Source organism: Lytechinus variegatus, chromosome 4 (assembly GCF_018143015.1).
Source record: "Lytechinus variegatus isolate NC3 chromosome 4, Lvar_3.0, whole genome shotgun sequence".
Lineage (NCBI taxonomy): Eukaryota > Metazoa > Echinodermata > Echinoidea > Temnopleuroida > Toxopneustidae > Lytechinus > Lytechinus variegatus.
In genome coordinates this window covers 58,342,538-58,365,663 of record NC_054743.1, presented here as the reverse complement: position 1 = coordinate 58,365,663, position 23,126 = coordinate 58,342,538, and the positions used below count along the sequence as shown (strand labels likewise).

General features: G+C 37.7%; 1 protein-coding gene across 1 annotated transcript in view; it reads right to left on the bottom strand.

Annotated features, from left to right (window-relative positions):
- Positions 1-3,952: 3,952 nt before the first annotated feature.
- The window catches only part of LOC121414390 (dystrophin-like), an 80,812-nt gene continuing 61,638 nt past the window's right edge, over positions 3,953-23,126 (bottom strand). Inside the window, exons 10-14 of the mRNA XM_041607547.1 lie at positions 22,755-22,862; positions 16,099-16,216; positions 14,333-14,544; positions 11,336-11,490; positions 3,953-4,279 (exon numbers count right to left, since the gene is read on the bottom strand). Coding sequence (XP_041463481.1) covers positions 4,024-4,279; positions 11,336-11,490; positions 14,333-14,544; positions 16,099-16,216; positions 22,755-22,862 — 849 coding nt within the window. The 3' untranslated portion in view covers positions 3,953-4,023. The remainder of the gene's footprint in view (positions 4,280-11,335; positions 11,491-14,332; positions 14,545-16,098; positions 16,217-22,754; positions 22,863-23,126) is intronic.

The window sequence follows — 23,126 nt, the reverse complement described above, 5'->3', positions numbered from 1 at the left end:
ATAATAGCAGCAGAGTAATGCGGATAAATCTTGTCCTCCTCCAATTTTACGACCAAATTATGCTGCTATTAGCCGCCTAATTCATTTTAATGGGGTTTATGAAAGGGGTATAAGTCAAAATCTGGTCCCGATGCTGCTATTATGCGGATAATTGCAGCATAAAAAAAATGCGGATAACTCTGGTCCTCCTCTGATTTAACGACCAAATTATGCTGCTATTAGCCGTATAATTGGGTTTATGAAAGGGTTATTAATTTCTGAGAGGATCTGGCTCTGGAACATTAAGAAAAATCCTTCACAGAGTAACACAATACTTGTGTAACAAGGATTTTACCAACCCCCAGGGATTTCCCAAGTACAGCCAGATTGACAGGACAAGTATCCTTATTTTTAAACCATCTCCTTAGGAAAAAATAATACCTGACACTGATGTCAAGCAGCTGAGATTGGTCAGTTTCCATGGCAACCACATTCCAAAGGCATGACAACAGAGCAAGCACCAACCCAAACTAACAGCTTCCTTGACCCCAGCATAAATCATTAAAGTGGGTCATTCTTAGTCTGAAAACCAGACCATGAACTATTTTCTTTCATTTTGTTATTGTTACTTTTATCCAATAGCTATGAATTGAAACCAGTAAGGACAATAGTGTAATAATATAGATATATTTTTTAAACATTATGCAAAGTGCCACTTCTTCCAAAATCAGGTCCTATCAGGCACAGACCCTGATTAAAAGTTAACTTTGATCAACAAGTGGGTCTTCACTCGAGCCTAGCACAAATAAAAGTCCAGTACAGGAGCAAATGGCAGGGAAGGACCTTAGGCTGCATATTCAGACATTTTGGTGTGCAGTGGGGTCATAATGATAAACATCGGGAACCAATGGCATTTCAGACCGGAGGATGTCGACAACCAGACGAAATAAAAACAGAGCGAAAGACGTTGCAGCTAAAACTAAAAGTATGACTCACCAAATGTAACCCAGGATGCTCCGACCCACTGATACCAAAACAAACTAGCATATTTCATTTATGGAATAATAAATATAGGATGTGAATGGGAGTTTCTATTACCCCCTGGGTAATCTATCAAATATGTTGGTATGGTTCTAAGTGGAAAAGAGGAGGAGGACGGGTGGACAAGATTTCTCATACTTCAGCAAATCGTGAGAAATTTACCACTGCTAACACACATTTTCTGAAATTCAAATTATGGTGTTTTTTGCTTTAATATAGGTGTACAGCAGTACAGAAATTTTGCCTACGCATTAATCAGTTGTTTAATGTTTAAGGTAATAGGATATGGTCAAAGCTGTGCAAATGATTTGATTCCGTTGAAGTAAATCATAAAAAAGAATCATCTTGATTTATTTATTTATTCATTTATTTATATATCTACTACTTATTTGTTTATTTATATATTATTTATTTATTACTTAATTCATTGATTACTTCATTTATTCATTACTTATTTCTTTGCTTGTCTATTCATTTATCAATTATAATCATAATTTTCTGAAACATGTTCTTCTTTGATCTCATTTTATTTCTCGCTACCTCTTTCTCTCTATTCCTCATCTCCTTTTCCTTTTTTGTATCCCTTTTCTTCTCTCTTCTTTCCCCCTTCCAAGATTCTCTCACTCCCCTGTTGTTTCCTCTTTTTTTTCTTAATTCCACTCCCTCCTTCTTTCTTCCTCTTCTCTATCTAAAAAACTGTTACATGTATTGATCAATCCCCCAATATCTCTTGTATTCTCAGTAGATTTATTTGCACCTCAGTACAGCTACAATGAATAAATGCAGTATTTGTAATACATCATCCACATTCATGTTGAAAATTCTTTCTCCACCTCCTTCTTTCTAGTCAGCAATCTTTGATTTGTGAATTCCTTCAAAAAATTATAATCAGGTCTCAATTACACACCAATAGATGTAAATCATACCCTGAAGCTTCAAACGATCCAAGACAATTTAACCAAAAACACAGAACCTGCTCACGGCAGGGAAACCAGTATACTGCCCTCTACTGGTCATATACCATACAGTCTGATCTGGTCAGGTGCTCTGACGGTCTGTCTGCTCAGAGAAAAAATGGCACAAGCCGCCAACATAAAACGATCCTCTCTTGGCCTTCTCTATGATGAGCAAGGGGCAAGAAATAGCTCTAAATCATATCACAAGTTCAAAATTATTTCAAATTTCATTATCGGTGATGTAAATCACCATGTTAAAATTTGTCATTTAAAGGTCAAGTCCACATCAGAAAGAGGTTGATTTGAAACAAGAGATAAAAATCAGACAAGCACAATGCTGAAAATTTCATCAAAATTGGATGTAAAATATTGACATTTCAAAGTTTCGCTTTATATTTTTAACAAAACGAAACTTTAAAATGTCATAAATTTCTTATTTTACATCCGATTTTGATGAAATTTTCAGTGTTATGCTTGTTGAATTTTTCTCTTTTTATTCAAATCAAGTTTTTGTTGGGGTGGACTTGTCCTTTGAATTTTCAACACAAATGCTGCTGTAAATGTAGTCACCATTTACAATGCACAATGGTAATAATAGCGCATGAATTAATTCATCTAACTCTGTAATTCATCTCAACCTTGGCAAAAAATATTATCAAACTGATGGTTTAATACATTCTTACATTCCTATTCCCAGGAAGCAATAACACGCAACAAGACACACCTACCACTTTATTAACCAGTAAAAGTACCAAATGTGTTATACAAATGTCAGCAACAACAACATCATCTTATTTCTACAATACAATCAATTCCAATGTCAATATACCACATTTTCAATACTGAGCATCAATGGCCTACCGATACATACCCACCACTCTATCCAAACCAACGGTATCTGTGACCACTCAATGATAAATAGGCCTGCCACTCCATACAATGCAAAATGATTGCATACCACTCCATAAGTCCAAATCCATCACATGTTTTACTCAGCAACATTTCTACTCACCACTCAAACTCCATCGCTCCATGCAAAGCACCGCATCTTAATAATAATCCGCTTGTATTAAGCGCTTAATACATCGGAACGACATGTCTAAGCACTCTACAGATTATTACCCCGGTCATCGGATTCAATCAGTCATTCCCCGCACACAATGTATGCACATCCTCCACTCCCTGGGGAGTATTCCAGTCAGTCGCCAGTGAGGCGCACACAAGCTATGACTTAAACATCCTACCGGGTAGCCATTTAGCACCCGGGTCGAGAGTGGCAAAGTGTGGATTAACGCCTTGCATCTTGTTACCACTCAAAATCCACCACTTGTTTTACTCAGCAACACTTTTCCTCAGCACAACATATCTCTCTCTCCATGTGAAGCAGCATTATAAGGTACAGAGACCTGCCACTTCTGCAATACTAAGCAACAACATTGCCAAATGATCATAAAATCAAACAGATTCGGCAACTTATCAAAAGCCTGCGCCACGTCTTTTAGCAGGAATCCTGCTATGTGTCTTTCAAAAAATTTTTTTTCAACTTTCCTGCAGTCACCATTGTTGCGTCTATGGCGACTGTGATCATTTGTATTAAATAGCTGCTTGCCAGTTTCCTGTCGTAAAGATGCGGCTCAGGCTTTTAACAAGGTACCCTACTAGGTTTATTTTTCAATTGGTCCAATGCCAATTCATCCATTTACCAACTGGTCTACAATCATTTGGTCTACCGTCAGTTCGTCCACATGGTCAAACTACCATTTCGTCCAATTACCAGTTGGTCCAATAGCCATCTAAGTCCATATACCATTGCGTCTAATTGGACAAAGTGTTAATTGGGCGAAATGCATGAAAATAAAATGGATATTAGACAAACTGGTTACGAGAAGAAATGGTCAAAGACGAACTGGTGATTAGACAAAGTGATGATTGGACCAAACGGTTGTTAGACGAAATGTTGATGGACGGAATGGCATTAGACTAAATGAAGGTAGGCCATGTGATGATGAGTGGACGAGTTGGCAATAGACGAATTGGCAATTTACCCCTACTCAACAACAAACTGCACAACAATCAACATTATCAAACAGACAAATTGCACACCACTTCTTACCTGTTGCCGCTGTAGCCAAACCCTGACTTTATCTCTGTCTTCCCTCGCCGCCTTGTCCTCCGTCTGGCTATACAAGGCCACTAGAGGGCTCTCTACGCTGTCCAGCCAGGATGTGAATTCCACTAACTGACTGTCAATGTCTTGCATGGATTGAACCGTTTCCTCTATCTTGCCAAGTCTCACATTTGATCTGCAATAAGGAGACAATGGCAATAATCATAATAATAACCATCTACTGTGTATAGAGAGTCATCCATCTAGATAAGTCTATTCCAAGACGCACTATCCCGGGGGGGGGGGGGGGCACTCGACCAAAAAAGTGGTAGGGGTGTGCCGCGGGCGAGACAAAAAACGGGGGCCTTGGAGCGGGCTTATTGTAAAAAGGAGGGTCCTCGGAACGGGCTTCTGAACTACAATTTTGTGAAAACGGGGGTCCTTGGAATGGATCGCCAGCGTGTGAGTATGTGCGTATGCACCCCTATGGAACGGGCATGCGTGCAAGATGCAGCTAGCGCGGCCTCTGCCGGGTGCGCTCGGGCAGAGACGATGGTCGGACAGCGCTCGGCGGCCGCTTTTCACCAAAATTGCAGCAGATCAATGCACCGGAACGGCGTAACGAAAAATATGCGAAGCTTTGGAGCGGATTTCTTTCTTATTTTTTTCTCCATAAGAACAAAATGCTATGCCTTGGAGCGGCTTTCTTTGTTTTTTTTCTCAAAAAGACAAAAATGCTATGCCTTGGAACGGAAATTTGGGTGTAGAAATGGGGGTCCCCTCCGCGGCACATACCCACTATGCATTATATACTGAGTGCCCCCCCCCCCCCCCCCCCCCCGGGTGCACTATGACACTGTTGTCATTACAAACCTAAAAACTAGTTCACTGGAAAATGGTTCAGGAAAAAGGTAGAACATACATGCGTGCTGCCGACATCGCCAGCAGCTCACTGAGACCAGCACTATATAACAACGAACACAGATGCCACATTCCGAAAGCATGAAGCTATATTACTAAGATATATGGAAGTTTCAAACCAATTCAGAGGTTCTAAGTTCAAGCCTTGAGTCTCGTCCATCTGCCAGAAGCACATACAGTTAATCCTTACATCTAATTGTTACAAAAGTATTACAAAAATCATGACTAAACACAAGTCTTACAATCCGATACTGTGTGCATCAATGCAGACGCAAGCAGTATTTCTAGCTTCATACTTTGATCAATACAAAGAAGAAATCATGGGAATTTTATTCAAACGATTCCCTGCTATTAAGAAAAATGTGTGTATATATATATGCTGGTATATCAATCATGCTTGAATGATTTTATTCATTTTTCATACCAATTATTATTCATAGAAATGAAGTTATCTCTGTATAACTACCATAGGAATAGTACTTATGATGACCTTACAATTTCCACCAGGAAATGTGATTTCTAGAAAATGTGATTTCAACACAAAAGCAGTTACTCCTAAAAGTAGAAATACCAGGAGAATAGACCAGACAACCTAACCTTAACTCCTACAACCCAAAACCACAGCGACCACAATTAATAATAGCTTGTTAAATATAACCAGAATTTTAGTTTTTCAATACTTCTATTTCAGAATCACAATAGAATAAAACTGAAAATGTTGTTGGAGCATGCATCCAACATCAGACTTATCACATTTTTGTCTTAATTTCAAATCCTATTCCTCACAACAAAATAGAATTAAATCTAATACCTGGACCAAATCTCTTTTCATTTCTGACCGATGAAATATCCGGGTAAAATTTCTCTCCAAGAAGTAATATGAGATATACTGATTTACAATGACCATTAGCATTCCTATCCCCAATCTTCACACAACTGAGGAAGATGTACCCTTTTGGACTATTTGCAAAAGAGTAATTTGAAGATAAAGTAAAAAAAGAGGAAAAGGCAAGGTTCAAATACTTTTGTCAACAAACAAGTATTTGACCCAAACACAATGTTGTTTACCCACACCAAGTCAGAGAGGTGATGTCATAGATTATGCATATGTTTGGGAAGTGACTGAAAAAGTACACATGGGACTATTTGCGGCACATGAAGGCCCAGGTTTGCTGGGCAACCCCTTGCTCAAGGAAGAGGTCTGAATATCGAGCCTAAAGACCTGGATGGAATTTGCATGCAGAAGATGTCTTGATCTTGTCGAGAAGTCTGTCGGCAAAGGCTAATTTTTTACACTTCAACCAATAGCAGGTCTAGAGATAAGATTAGATGCCAAAGGCTCTGTCTTTGTCAAAGAAGTAGATCGGTATAGCCAGCCACAGTACAAAGTGAAGCTAGTCTCACTAATTCAGACTCTGCATTATGCGAATTGTGAAAGCCAGGGGTCTGTGCCTGCAGACTACTTCTTGAGGTACTACAAGTTGTATTTGTGCTAGTCTTGTGTTGAGACCCACACATGTTGATCAAAGTTTTAATCAAAGTTTCAATCAGGGTCTGCACCTGCAGACTATGAAGCTTGCGGGGACACTCATCTCACAGAATTCATTGCAATACACACAGAATATGTTTAACCAACCCCAAAGTTTGTTGAAATGTAAATCGACCAATTCATCCAAATTCACAATGCATGCAATATTGTTTTAACCAATAGTTGGTACTAGGTTGGTCCATATTTGAACCAAGTTAACATTGGTTAATTTTTTTCACCCAAGTATATTCTTTGTCTATGTAGGAATGCTGCTTGCATATGACGTCACAAATCAAATAATTGAAATTCTAATAACTTTTTAATTATTTGATAAATTTTTCTCAAACCTTCGGCAATATTTTTTACTATTTTTTCTGCTATTTTTACAATAAACTTTTTGTCAGGGTGAACTTCCCCTTTAAAGACTGTCAAAAGAATTAAAATTCAGACACAGAAAATTTCATGAAGGTCTCACATACATGGGGTCGGACGTACATATTTTATGGAATTGCCCTTTTTCTACAAGAAACAATTGATTTCACCTCCAATTTTTTTCCAAGTACACTCGTTGCTTCACAAACATACCAAGAAATGATATGGTATCAACCTCATATTTCTTCCTCAAAACTTTGGAATATTTCATTTTACTACTACAGCAACAGGTGACTTCAGCGATTATGATCCAATCCATATCGCCATCTACATAGGAACTCACCAACAATTATGCAAAATATCTGAACTCCTTTTTAAAAATTTGGGAACATTCCAGTGTGACGTTCCTGTCCTTCCACTGAAGTAAAACTTCCTTGTAGTTGTATACGCCTGCAGGTGGGAGTAGGTTATTGGTTCACGTGTGGAGGCCTACCTGCTCTGGGAGTCCTCAGTTTATATCCTACACTTTTTTCAGAAGTTCTGCTTCCACGACAGCTCCAGCCAACTTTCCCAAAAATCTCACCACGGACCTATCACCTCTGCCCCAACTACCAATTCAGTCTTCAATCACCGCTGCCAAACACATGCCTTTTCAGCCTCCAAAGTTCCACCATTTTCAGAGAAGAATGTAACAGAATACAAGCATAATTTGCTTCAAAGGGTTCCAATTCAATAGAGAATAGTGCAGTTCTTTGCCGAATATGAGGTGTATATTGGGGAGGAAGGAAGGGAGGCGGAGCTGCATGGGTATGTTTATGATACCCTCATCAGCTCAAGCAAAACGCTAATGTAAACTCTAACCTATTTATGACATTGGTGCCCAGTGAACTCCAACACATGGGTGTGTTCACACGATGTAAGCTAATTGTGTTTATACTCCAAAGTTCCTGTCAAGCTAACAGGCAAATAAAAACGTAAATGACAAAACACTCATGTAAATGCAAGATATTTATACCAGTGGTGCCCACAAAACTCTGTTATTTGGGTACATTCACACAATGGAAACTAAATGTGTTTACACTTTCAAACTCTGTAAGGAAGACAGGCAAATGAAAATGTTTTGACAACGGTGCTAATTAAGGAATTGAATATCATAAAGTAAAGACAGAAGATTATATCCTGAATTATCAGCCAATTCCATGTTTTATTTGAAAAAGACAAAACTATGCAGATATCTTATTGTGATCAGGTATCCCATCAAAATTTGTATTGATGTAAAATTACAATATCTACCCAATAAAATACATTTTCTAGATAATATAGTTCACACATGCGTTAATATAATCAAGTAATGAAATGGAATAGTGACATGTACTTTTTAGGGATTCACCAAAACTAAAGATAAGTTTTAACGCTTCAGCTTCCTCAAACATTCACGCACCTAAACAGAACCCACCAACTGTTTTCTTAAGCCAAATTGAGTAGTTGATGTAAAGCTCTACCACTCAAAACCCGGGTCATGACCTCTAAAAACCTCCAGTCCCATGTTGGAACACTCCCATCTCTCACAATAGTCTTACATCTCATACACCAATCAGGAAATAAGTACCATCACTTGGCCGTTAAAACCTAGTCTGCTGTGCAAACCCTTCACTAGAGTTTAAAGGGGTCTGAGTGCAAAGCCTACAATGACCTGTGTACTGAAGGCCCTCCCACTGAAACAGTCAGTTTTACATGTGGTAGTCTTTGTGAAGACCCACTTTTGATCAAAGTTTCAATCAGGGTCTGTGCCGGCACACTAGTTAAAACCTTGTATTTCAAAATTTAACAATATTTTTTTTTTTGGGGGGGGCAGCTCGATCAGAAAAAAAGCTGGATTCTTAGAAATATGACAATGGTTGCAAGTGTAGAAATGAAGTCTCCCAATTCCTGTGGAGAAAATTTCCGTGTCAAAAGCTCTGAAATCAAGCTTTGTCTGAGGTATACTAACTTTTGTATAGTTTGAGATACAAGCTTTTATTACACCACAACAGCATGATACAGTCGGCAATTTTTGGAGAGGATTACACTAGCTGGGGATGTGAATTGAATGTGTCCTGTATTCAGTTATATCCCCTATTCATTTTCTTTTTCATATGTAGGGAGGTGACTTTTTTGCTTTAAAATTTGAATCTTTGGTAATGGATAGGCCTGCTTATTAATGAAAAAATAAATGAGTTGAAATATACGGTGTATGCATAAACACCACCCCCCCAAACCCCTGCCCCCTTCCCGTCAGTACGTGTATATCTGAATTTGAAGAATAAGCATGTCTTGTCTTCCACCAAAGTTTACCAAATCTGTAGAAAAAATATTGCCAACAAGGTTGATGCCTTGTTCACCTGATCACCCTCCAAGGAAAAACCGGTATGCAATCCGTTTGGGTGCCCTTCATATCAGAGAAAAAAACAGTATACATCTGTACAACATGGTATAATCTGGCATTGGTTTACACGCCTATATGTTTCTTCCTGTTGGTAGTTAGCAGTTGGTCTCCTTCCCAGAGTCTAATGCCACAAAGGCCAAACCAATTTGGTCTACTATCAATCGGTCTAAATGACATTTGGTCTATATACTACACTTGGTCTAATACCCACTGACGGAAAATTTACATAATAGGCAAAGCAAAAATCCTAACCTCCAAAACGAGATTAACCATAATATGTACCTTTACATTATTATTCTGAGCAAAAAAAAAAACTCCACTACAATCCTAACTCTGAACCCTACGCCCTCTGAGATATGAAGACCGGAGCAATTGTCGCAGTCTGCATGAGCAAATGCCCTGTCCCATTTATTAGAGAAAAACAATTGATTAAGTTCAACGAACCTACTTCAAAGACAAACAAGAACATGTATTAAATGTGTGAGCATGTAATCTAAAATGATAAGGTATGCATGCCGAGAGCTTCATATCAACTATTAAAATAACCGTGAAAGCGACGTTAACTTTGTTGGAAATGCTGCTTCGTAGGAATGTGACAGGACAAGCTATCGTATCATCTCTGTGGATAACGCAACGTGAACAGGGCCTCCATGCACTCTGTCACCCCTAAGGTAGGGAGGGAGTGTGTAAATACACATGTCAAGAATGATTGGTTAAAGTGAGCCCCTAAAAGCAAAGTGACACCTGAGGAATTCTAGCCACCTGCACAGCTCAAAAAGTATTAAGGGATTCCAGGAGTTTTAATTGGTATGTTGCATGCACGACCCCACAATGTGCTCCTTTCGAGAGAAGAAAGGAATAACGCGAGACTGGTATAAAACGGCCAATATTTGTTCTAAAAGAATAACATAAGAACAGTAATTAAAAGAAAAGACCAATATTTGTTCCAAAAGAATAACTGAAGACCGGTAATTAAAAGAAAAAGACCAATATCTGTTACACAAAGTTAACACCTGTCTTTAGAAGAAAGGACCAAAACCTCTTCCAAAAGAATAAAGCACCACCAGTATTTCAAGAGGAAAAAGCTATTGTTCTTCTGTAGTTACAAATTTAAAAAAAAAATCGCATTGAAACAAATGAAAGACAAAGTCTCAAGGTATCTGATTTACATATACGCTAGATAAGATCAAAGATCACTAGGTCATGACCTGTGTGAGATTTCATGTATTATATCATATTGCTCTGATGTGTACTCCAATTGCTACTGCAACAACGCACCATCTACAGTACCAACACCATCCATACATCTACTACCACCATCCTAGCCCCTGTCATAACCATCACTTCTGTCACCATATGTGTTAGTACCATCCACACCACTACTACTACATCCACCACCATTCTGACCCTACACCATATCATTCTAAGCACCACCTTTGTCACCAATACTGTTGGAAATGACCATTTTTCATATGGGTCATTTTGGTACATCTTGGTACCACACCACACCATAAAGTTTTGGCATCACACCACATCCATCTTAATGGTACCACACCACACCATAAGGATTTGGTACCAAACCATATCAATCTTAATGGTACCACGCCACACCATAACGATTTGGTCCCAAACCATATCCATCTTAATGGTACCACACCACACCATAAAGATTTGGTACAAACCATATCCATCTCAATGGTACCACACCACACTATAAAGATTTGGTACCAAACCATATCCATCTCAATGGTACCACACCGCACCACAAAGATTTGGTACCAAACCATATCCATCTTAATGGTACCACACTTAGCAACACCACCACTACCACCATTCCAACTTTCCAAGCACACCACATCACATCACCTCTGTCATCATCTCTACCATCCATACCACCACCAATACCACCACCATCATCATCACCATCCCAAACCCATGACATCACTTCTGTCACCACCAAATCACCACCATCATCACCATCTATCAACAACAACAATCATCCTTACCTCTGACATATATTAGCCCATCTCTGGTTGACGCCATCAAGAACCTGTTTGATCTTGGTGATGTCGTCATCCTTGTATTCCACAGCTAACCTGTCACCAGATTCGTTGACTGCATCAAGGCAGGGCTTCCACTGCTCAACTTCTTCAAGGAACCCCTGGAAAAAAAATCATATTATCAGGGGTTTATTTACATTTGGCCTTATGCCAATTCGTCCAATTTGCAACTCGTCCACTATCATTGGGTCTACCATCAGTTTGTCCTCTATCCACATGGTCTAATTGCTAATTCTAATAACCAGTTGGCCAATAGCCATATAGTCTATAGCATTTTGGTATAATCAGACTAAGCGTTAATTGGGCAAAATGAATGAAAATAAAATGGATACTAGACCAACTGGTTATGAGACGAAATGGTGATTAGACGAAGTGATGACTGGACAAAATGGTTATTGGACCAAATGGTCATTAGATGAAATGTTGATGGATGGAATGGAATAAGACTAAATGAAAGTAGGCCATGTGGTGAGTGGATGAGTTGGCAATAGATGAATTGGCAATTCACCTTAACAGGTAGGCAACAAAAAGTCCTTACCACTATTTTGCAGGGATGGAGCCCAGGCCATGAGGTTTGAGTCACAAGGATGCAGCTGGAGTAAACATCCTCCCATAGACTTTTTACATGTGATTCTGCCAGAGGCCAAGGCCAAGGCTGACAAAAATGTGGCCTCGAGGCCGGCCTTGACTAGTCTGCTGTGCAAACCCTTCACTCCAAGAAAGGGTCTGAATGTGCAGCCTATAATTCCTTGTGTACTGAAGGCCCTCTCGCTCAAAATTGAGACAGCAAGTTTTGTATGTACTATTCTTGCATGGAGACCCACTTGATGATCAAAGTTTCAATCAGGGTCTGTGCCTGCAGACTAGGCATCTACTCCATCATGCTCATTTTTACCATTAAAATGAGAATAACCATGGCTCCATGCACTCACACATTGGATAAGGGCATTTATGCACAATACAATACACAAGAAATGGCTGCTTGAGGCTTTCTTGCACTGATGCGATGATATCACATCTGAAATATTTTTTTTCCAGATTCCTATCACACTTTGTACATGCACGCACATACCATTTTTAACTCATTCACGCCAAGATTGATTATATGTATATTTCAACTTCAATTTTTTTAATTTTTGTAATAACTCTGTAAAAATAGGATATCTGGTGGGTCTTTTATAAAGGTGTTCGTAAGTTAAGAGCTGCTTTAAGGACGACTGGTGAACCTCTCTTATGCGCGAAATACTCACCAATGAGAATTTAATGGTGAATATCATTTACCACAAGAAAGGATAACCAGTCATTCTTAAAGTCGCTCTTAACTTACAACAAGTGGAATGCCTCTGGCCGTCTCACCTGCATCACACGGTTCAATATAGCAGCAGTGCTGACTTTGAATACTACTCTAACTCGCACAAGATGTTCAGTGATACATGGTTACTCTTATGTCCACTTTTTATGAACTAGACCAACAAACTTACAGAGATATGATGGTTATTTAACAAAAAACCCCAACATTGCCAAAGTTCATTGACCTTACATGACCTTTGACCTTGATCATGTGACCTGAAACTCGAACAGGATGTTCAGTGATACTTGATTACTCTTATGTACAAATTTCATGAATCAGATCCATAAACTTTCAAAGTTATGATGGTAATTCAACAGATACACCCAATTCGGCCAAAGTTCATTGACCTTTGACCTTGGTCATGTGACCTGAAATGCGCACAGGATGTTCAGTGATACTTGATTACTCTAATGTCCAAGTTTAATGAACTAGACCAATAAACTTTCAAAGTTATGATGGTAATTCAACAGATACTCCGATTCGGCCAAAGTTCATTGACCCTAAATGACCTTTGACCTTAATCATGAGACCTGAAACTTGCACAAAATTTTCAGTGATGCTTGATTACTATTATGTCCAAGTTTCATGAATCAGATCCATAAACTTTCAAAGTTATGATGGTAATTCAACAGATACACCCAATTCGGCCAAAGTTCATTGACCTTTGACCTTGGTCATGTGACCTGAAATGCGCACAGGATGTTCAGTGATACTTGATTACTCTAATGTCCAAGTTTAATGAACTAGACCAATAAACTTTCAAAGTTATGATGGTAATTCAACAGATACTCCGATTCGGCCAAAGTTCATTGACCCTAAATGACCTTTGACCTTAATCATGAGACCTGAAACTTGCACAAAATTTTCAGTGATGCTTGATTACTATTATGTCCAAGTTTCATGAATCAGATCCATAAACTTTCAAAGTTATGATGGGAATTCAACAGATATCCCCGATTCGGCCAAAGTTCATTGACCCTAAATGACCTTTGACCTTGGTCATGTGACGTGAAACTCATGCAGGATGTTCAGTGATACTTGATTAACCTTATGTCCAAGTTTCATGAACTAGGTTCATATATTTTCTAAGTTATGATGACATTTCAAAAACTTAACCTCAGGTTAAGATTTCGATGTTGATTCCTCCAACATTGTCTAAGTTCATTGACCCTAAATGACCTTTGACCTTGGTCATGTGACATGAAACTCTAATAGGATGTTCAGTAATACTTGATTAACCTTATGGCCAAGTTTTATTAACTAGGTCCATATACTTTCTAAGTTATGACGTCATTTCAAAAACTTAACCTCAGGTTAAGATTTGATGTTGACGCCGCCGCCGCCGTCGGAAAAGCGGCGCCTATAGTCTCACTTTGCTTCGCAGGTGAGACAAAAACAACTTCATGAAACGGCCCGTTTTGCTCATGCAATACAGTTAATACAACATCTGAAATACATAATACACAAAAAAAAAAAATTAACATGAAAATAAATCTACAAATAATCTTTTAAAGACATACATTTTTCATCCAGTTTTTGGATAATATCCCAATTCAGTGATTAAACCAGCTGAAATTAATAGGAAGACCTACCTTTTGCGCTTCTAGCTGAGCATGTAGCATCAGCATCTCCTGGGCTACCGGAGGGTATCTATCCAGCGTCCCTTCCATCTTGTTAAGCCATGTTAGGAGCTCTTGGGTCAGCTGGTGGAAGCGTTGGGAGTCGGTCATCATCGTCTCGAGTTGACCGGCGCGATGGGTAGCTCTCTTCTCGGCTCCTTCCCATAATTCTAGCAGTCTTGCCACTTAATGAAAAAAATTACAATAAATAACAGTAATATTCGGCTTTACATGACTCTTTATCACCACAACTCTTTGCAGTTTTCAGATGTCAGATTCTTCCATGCCAGCAAATAATATATGCACTTCCTCCACTCACTGGGGAGTATTCTAAAATTAATTGCTCAGCACAAACCATTGGCTTTCACATGCTACCAGGATTTCATTTAAAAACCTGGGTAGAGAGTGGCTAAGTGTGGATTGATCCCTTGCAGAAATAAAAAGGGTCTTTTTTGTACTAATTGCAATTATCAACAGCAACTAGATGATGTGAATAATCAATTTAAAGTGTGTCCTATAAGTTCTTACTTTGGTATTTCATCAGAAGGTTGTAATCCTAAGGCACCTTTTTAAAGGCAGAGCTGCGTCTTTTCTGCAGTGTTTGAATACCAATTCTCACATTCGATGGCAATTAAAGAGAAATGCCAGTAGTTGCAGTAAACACTGATTTCATGAGAAAGTCTGTAAAACCAGGCTTAATTGTCAGTATATCATCGAGGATCTAGATCTGGTACAGTTACATAAACTGAACTTTGTGAAATCTTGAAATCTACGCTGAAAAATGTTCACACTGAACATAACCAACACAAATAGGCACATGTGGGACAGTGTATTATTATTGCTGGAATAAAGACCCGACGGAAGTGACCGAATCCGCGCTTATTTTGCTGATTTCTCAGCAATTACACAATTTCTTCCAGAATCCTTTGGCACATATTTTTTATTCATACAAACAGACACTTGGGTGGTCATTACATTAGATTCTGTAAAAAGTCATTTTGAGATTGTTACCAAAACTGGAATTTATCTTTAAAAGGGAATACGGGGAAAACTGCTATGAAATGAGGCATCATGTTCCCCGTCTTACAAAGAATTACGATTGATCCAATCAATCTCAACCGTATGAAAATCCATCAATGTCATATTTTTTTTCTACTGGAAATTTGCCCAATGTCTTTTGTAAACAAAGAGGAGGATACTGAATTTTCCAGAAAACAGTGAATGTATAAATATACATCATATCTAGAAAATATTTCAAACAAACATGCAGTTTAGATGTTGACGTTGCTGGCCATCCATAGTTGTGATTGATTGGATCAATGGCAACTCTTTGTTAGACGGGGCCCAGGCCTTTAAAGTGGGATTCCTGCTCAAAGATACACTTATGACTCTCTTTGAGATAGAATAAGTCTTAACCCATTTCCAACTGGAACCGGGTGATAACTGTACAAGGTCTATGTGAATTACAGAATTCAGTTGTCAGTGGGTTAGCAACATCTGCTGGGACCCGTAACACAAAGCTTAGCAATCATCGTAGAACATTTTCTTACGATTGAATCGATTGACTACAATGTAGGATCAATCTTGAAAATCAAGCTTACGATCAATCGCTCAACTTTAAGGGACCCTGTATTGCAAACAGTAACTGAATACATGACTACTACAGATTTACATGTAGATGATTCTTTCAGAGACCCCCTTTTCCGTCAATGCAATGAAATGGACCAATGGGCACTTACTTTTCTCCTGTAATAGTCGTTTGTCGCCCTCGTTGGCCGTCTCCTCCTGTATCGACTTGGCCCTTTCAACAAGCTCCTTTAATTGCGGATGCTTGATGTCCAAGTCTTGAATGTGAGACTGCATTAAAGAGGAATGGAAGATAAACAGATGGAGATTATGAATGAGTGACTGAATGAATTGATGGACAGATGAGAGATGGATGTTAGGAAAGGAGATTTGGGATGGGGGGGGGGGGTCAGAAGTTGATGATGGGAAACATATAGAGAAAGGGAGATAATTAAAGAAATGGAAAGATAAAGGAACAGAAAGGGAGAGAGAGAGAGTGGGAGTTTGAAAGAGAGATATATAGAGTGGAAGTGAAAAATTAAATGAACTGGAGATATAGGAGAAACAAGAAAGACAGGGAGAGGAGGGAGAGAGAGGGGGGAGAGGAGGATCAGATGTTTCATACGAAAAGATAAATAAGCAAAGGAGTGATTGACTGACTGACTGATTCATTCAGTTACTCATGGACTCTTAGTGCAAAGAACAAATAGATTTCTGAATATATAGAGAGAGAAAAAAAAGGAAATTAAATTTTAGGGAAAATTTTGAAGAAAAGGAGAAGACAAAGTGCTATCCATTCACAGTGTAAACAATGACATTGGCTAAAAACATTATTCTATTTTAATTGTCTAATTTTCTATTTTGGTGCTAAGTGTCTGGACAATCTCTTTAAAAATGAATTTCAATAATATGAATATTTGCTGCACAAAACAAAATGTTTTTGTGGTTAAGTGTGCCTACTACTCTAAAGACTTGTGCAAATTTTCACTACAGCTTTAAACTTAAACGCAACATAACAAATGTATCATTATCTAGAACATGTAATCGCTATAACACTTACATAAAAAATAGTTTTCCAAGCATTAATTATATTCATATTATATTATATCTCTGGTGTTGTTTAAAAACTATGCTATTTTATTCTAAAAAGGTGATAATGTGAGGAAATTTGTTAATTTATTGCACAGTTGCGAGGGTGCATGAAATTAATGGCCATCACCCAATGAAAATTAGACAGATAAAAGAGAATGAACACAAAATAAATATCAAGATTTTTTTAAATATCAGTGATAAGAATTAGTAAAATTTGAATATTATTCATCACATTTTATTAATTATGCAAGATTTCATATATATGAAAAACACCCTTTTTCTAAATACATGTGATTATTTTTAAAGGCTCCTTCAACCAACCTCCTCAAATTGGCAACATTTCTAATGTCTATAAAATTCATATGCACAGGTGTAAAGGAGGGTGACTCAATAAGCTGGAAATTTTATTCTGGGGGGCGTTTCATCAATATTTTTCGTCCGACAAGTTGTCAGATCTGACAACTTTCCTGGATTCTGATTGGCTGAGAGGCACTGTTACTATAGTAACTGTCGGATAAAACAGGACTTGTTGGATCATGAAACGCTCCCCAGAAGTTCATTTTCCTTTTGCACAATCACCTTTTAAAATGTAGAAGAATAAGTAAAACATGATACATGATTTTTAGAAAAATTTTGGTTTCTAATTTGCTTTATCTAGTATATTTTCTAGCTTCTAAAACTGTTCAGCTTTAAATGAGGTAGCCATAACATGAGGCATGAATGTCATGAAAATGTGACATTATTCAAATGTATCCCATGAGATGCCAAGAAAATTTGGAGGCAAAAGTATTAATATTATTAATATCATTAATATTTTTTAAATGCAATTCTTAATTGGTATCTAGAATGGAATGTTTAATTATGAAAAATGGGATCAAAGGAGAAAATTGCTAGTCACATTTACAGCACGTTGTCGGTATATGCTGGATAAAACTTCCATGAGGGTGTTTCATAAAGCTGTTCATAAGTTACGAGCAACTTTACGAAAGACAGGATGGTGATCCTTCTTCAAAGGCTGAACCCACAACAATAAGAATTTGGTGCAAATGATTTACCTTAAAGGTCAAGTCCACCTCAGAAAAATGTTGATTTGAATCAATAGAGAAAAATCAGACAAGCACAATGCAGAAAATTTCATCAAAATCGGATGTAAAATAAGAAAGTTATATTTCAAAGTTTCGCTTATTTTCAACAAAATAGTTATATGAACGAGCCAGTTACATCCAAATGAGAGTCGATGATGTCACTCACTCACTGTTTTTGTTTTTTATTGTTTGAATTATACAATATTCCAATTTTTACAAATTTGACGATTAGGACAATCTTGCCTGAAGCACAAAATGTTAAAATAATGGAATTCCACGTGTTCAGGGAGGAATGAAACTTGATTTCACATGACAATGACGAGAAAATAGAAATATTTCATATAATAAAATACAAAAGAAATAGTGAGTGATGTCATTAACTCTCTCATTTGGATGTAACTGGCTCGTTCATATAACCATTTTGTTGAAAATAAGCGAAACTTTAAAATGCCATAACTTTCTTCTTTTACATCTGATTTTGATGAATTTTCAGTGTTATGCTTGTTGAATTTTTCTCTTTTTATTCAAATCAAGTTTTGTTGGGGTGGACTTGTCCTTTAAGGATCACCAACGGACCTGCCAACCTTGAAGAATGAAAAACTGTATTCTGTGATAAAAAAAGAGTATTTTCCCAAAAAGTGTATTTCATAATACAATATGTGACGCACTCCCTCATCGCGGCGCTCAACCTGCATGCTAAAATGCGCACTGCTCTTGCAGATGAAAAAAAACACACTCAAACATGTGCATATCTCACCCTGGTTTTAACAAAATGATTGAAAAACAACAAGTAACCTGAAATTACATTGATCTAATAACCACATTTGTGTAAGTTTTATGAAATAGAGACAAATAGAGATAATTTTTCTCAATAAATTACGACTTTGTAATTTTTTTTTACAAAAACATATTTTTTAAAATAAAAACCGTACTGCCATATTTTGGTTGCAAAAACGTACTAAATATGCCCAAAACGTACTGGTTGGCAGGTCTACACCAGTCATTGGTAAATGCACTTTATGAAACACCCACCAGGCGTGACTTCCCCCTTTAAAGAGAAAAAATCCTCTAGTATTTCATGTTTCCCATGATGTGATCATTATGAAAGCAATTGTGAAAGGTCCTAATTGGGTAGAATGAATCGTTTCATGTTGACATTTACCAACGGCATCAACGCACAAAGACATCCAACAAGAGATTTAATAACACCAAAGAAAAGGCGACACTCCTTCAATAAATGAACGCCATTGTGAATGTGAAATGAAGTCAGAAGTAAGAAGGTCATAGTTGCACTGTGGTTTTTCAACTCAGAAACCATGATTGTACAGTGTGTTCCATAAAAAAGAAATCCCGCTTTCAAAGATAGATAATCACAATATTAAAAAAAAGACAACCTGCTCATAAAGACCATTTCTTGCCTTTCTTGGGTGGTCTTTATAAAGATTTCCCTTGAAAACTATTTCCCATTGAAACCTGTATTACAGAAACTTGCCTATAAAGGCTATCTGCTCATGAAAAAAGACTGGGAGGGTGTTTCATAAAGCTGTTTGTAGATTACGAGCGACTATACAAACGACTGGTGTATCTTTACTAGTCTACAAGCACAAACCTTTGTTTTTCATCGTACATAGTGTAGAGTCTGAAGTAGTGAGACTACATTCACTATGTACTGTGGCTGGCACTTGACACACAGAGACTTTGGAGTCTAGTCTTCACTCCAGATATGGTTTTAGTTAAAGGGTCAAATATGAGTCTGTGATTGCAGACTATATCTTTTACCAAAAGGAAGGATCACCAGTCATTCACAAAGTCACACATAACTGACGAAAACTTTTGTGAAACACCTACCGGTTTTCTTTTCTCCCTTAGTTGGTATCTGCAGACAGGTTTCTCTGCACCAGTCATTCGTAAATACAATGTTTACACGCTGCCCCGGCTGGCTGTGCAGACCCGAGTCTGCACCGGCTCACGTATTATCCTGCTTCGTGTTTACGCGCTGCCCCAGCTTGCGGGGCAAAAACAAAAATCAGTGGATAAAATCTATGTCATGAAACACATACTAACTGCAGGGGCAAACTTGACTTTGCGCTTACACGGAGAAGAATTGCCATGTCTGCACCGGCTCGCGGATCTGACTATTTCGGCGGAGCAAAATTGCTGTGTCTGACCCGCTAGCCGGGCAAGTCAATCGCGTTCACACGCATTTAAAAAAAAGGCAAGCCTGCACCGTCTCGCGGATCTCCACTGATAGCTGGTGCAGCGTGTAGTTAACTTTAAGAATGGCTTTATAAAATGCAGCCCTGGGATGGCACAAGAGGAGGAGTTTTGGAGTGAAATGGATGGTACATGAACAAAAAGGAATGAAATGCAAGGATGAAAAAAAGGCTCACAAGTCATGACAATAAAAAATGTGTGTTACAAAAAACCACCACAGGCAATTATTACGCTACAGTCATACTGGCACCAACGCCAAACCGGATGATAGTGTCATTTATGTCATCGGAAATAACATAATAGAATATGTCAGCATAGGGCTTGTTTCACAATGTGACTGTGGCGTTAGTGACTAGAACCTGTGCTTCAAAGTGTGAACAGGATGGTATCGACATGATTTCCTAAGAAAACAACAATTTTCTGTGCTGAAAACATTAGCCTATTCATATAAGGAATAGAGGCTACATAATTTCATGACCCATTGCACTAGAAGTGCACTAATTGATGTCTAGAATTTGCAAAGCATGTAGGGGCTGTCGTACCCAAATGTTTTATCCAGCGTATAACGACGTACGTAGGCTATATGAATGTTTTTGAGTGCCTAGGCAGCCCAGCTAAAGCCGGGGTAATAATAATAGCAGGGCCCGATGGGAGAACAGTTTTCAGAACTGAAGTGGCTTCCCTGGGTAAATATACCTATATTATTATTATTATACGGCGATCCACTTTCTTAGTCTCATTTCTTGAAAATCAAGAAATGTCTTTTGTTAGAAATACAGAGAATTCTCCCGAAGGATTTGAATTGATATTTTTTTATTAATTTTTGATCCGTGAAATTTCAAGATTTCAAGAAATAGCATCAAGTAGAAAATGGCCGGCCACGCACATGAACAGTATACTGGAATACCCTTTATTAAACATTCAGAAATGACATCACCTTGTGACTAAACACTGTGCTTTTCTTTTTTTTCTATTTTTTACTTTATTTTATTTTACTTTTTTAAGGGGGGGGGTTAAATGCAACCTCGTTGTTGTACATTATGTGATGCAAAATATAAGCAGCACTTAATGCTTGAATGAGGTATGGATTTCCAATACGTATGAAAGAATCGCACGTTTATGACTCTTTTTTATGAATTATGGAAATATGAAGAGTGCATCATCTTGAACATACAACCCTTCTCAAATGTTATAAAAGTTTCAAGTTGACATCAAATTTCAGAAGGGTGCATATACTTTTTTCATTTTATAACTCTGTAACTGAAAATCTGGCAATGGCTACTTTAAGAATTATTGATTACTTTTCATTACTTTAAATTGCCACTTCAAATGTTATTGATTAGTTTCATCACTATACTTCAAGATTAATATGGTAGTACGATAATGACTTTGAATTAAAATCTGATTAGTTTCTTTTTAATGACCCTGCATATATATTACCCGAAGTTAATAGTCCCAAACCTGCTTAATACGTGATGGGTGAGTGCATGGCATAATATGACGAGTAATGTCTGGGATTTGAACCCTAAGCCCATGAATTGAGTGTCCAAAAATGAACCACTATACCATTACAAAAATGTTATTTCATACTTCCATTAGGTGGGTAAATACAGGATCTTGCTTCTTACTGTTACAGTACATTTAGATGTTAGATACACATATACACTCCAAAAAAAAATTTTTTTCAGAAGAGAGAAAAGAGGTTGCTTTTATGTGAACTGACCATTCAAAGTTATTGACAGCGACCTAAAGCGCAGTTTTCACTGCGCTCCCAAATGTTTTGTGAAGGTTTTGAAAGGAAGCAAATTTAAAAGTGCAACATTCCTATTTTATGCAACAAACATGCATTTAAATGTTCATAGGCATTGCCAATTTGTTTGTCAGGGGGGTGGGTGTCACTTGGCTTTGCTCTTCATTTGCAAGTAATTTTAAAACTTCTTCCCAACAAAAAGCTACTCCAACTAACTGCATGAACAATCAGCTAAGCTTTGTGCACTTTTGTCGCATACAATGCGAATGTTGGACTTTTCTCACATTCGCGTCTATGCAAAAACTTGGCAAAACGTGAGTCTTGTGAGAATGGTGCTTGACAATGTTCTACATTTCTAGAGTGTATATCATGGAAATCCCGGAATGAATAGCCCAATGTTATACCAATAAATGCATGTACATGTATTGCAATATACAAACCGGGTAGTTATGTTGGACAGCATAATGTTATGACATCAAATTTGGCAATGGCCAAGTATACATTCTAGGCTCAAAAAAATTTTCAGTGTGTGAAATTTAGCAAAAAAATTGGCGGTGACTTTCAAACGAAACATGATACGACTTGTTACGAAGCGCTGTGGTGAGGTGCAGGCTAAATATGTGTACCTAGTGAAATAAGCCGAAAATGGGTTTGGAATCAAAGGATGACCTTTGAACTTTGAACTGACCTCGAGTTCAATTAACATGCTCACTATATCTACGACTAGCCCTCCAATGAGCTGCCGATCGTTAGCATCCAAGGAATAGAATGTCGGCAAGACAGTCGACCAAATATCCTAATGGGACGGAGGTTGTAAGGAAAAAAAACATGCATTTTTTCTTTAAAAGAGATTTAAGAAATGGATTAATTGAAAATGATCGACTTACTTAGAAATAATATAAATGTTCATATTCAGTGTTGATACATACTTGAACTTTAAAATGGGATCTACAGTTTTGCATACCTGTCAGGAGTCTGTTCATTATTACTTTGGGATGAATTCTATTTTAGAAGACACATATTTTTCTACAAAATAGATGTCAATTTTTTTAAAGCATAA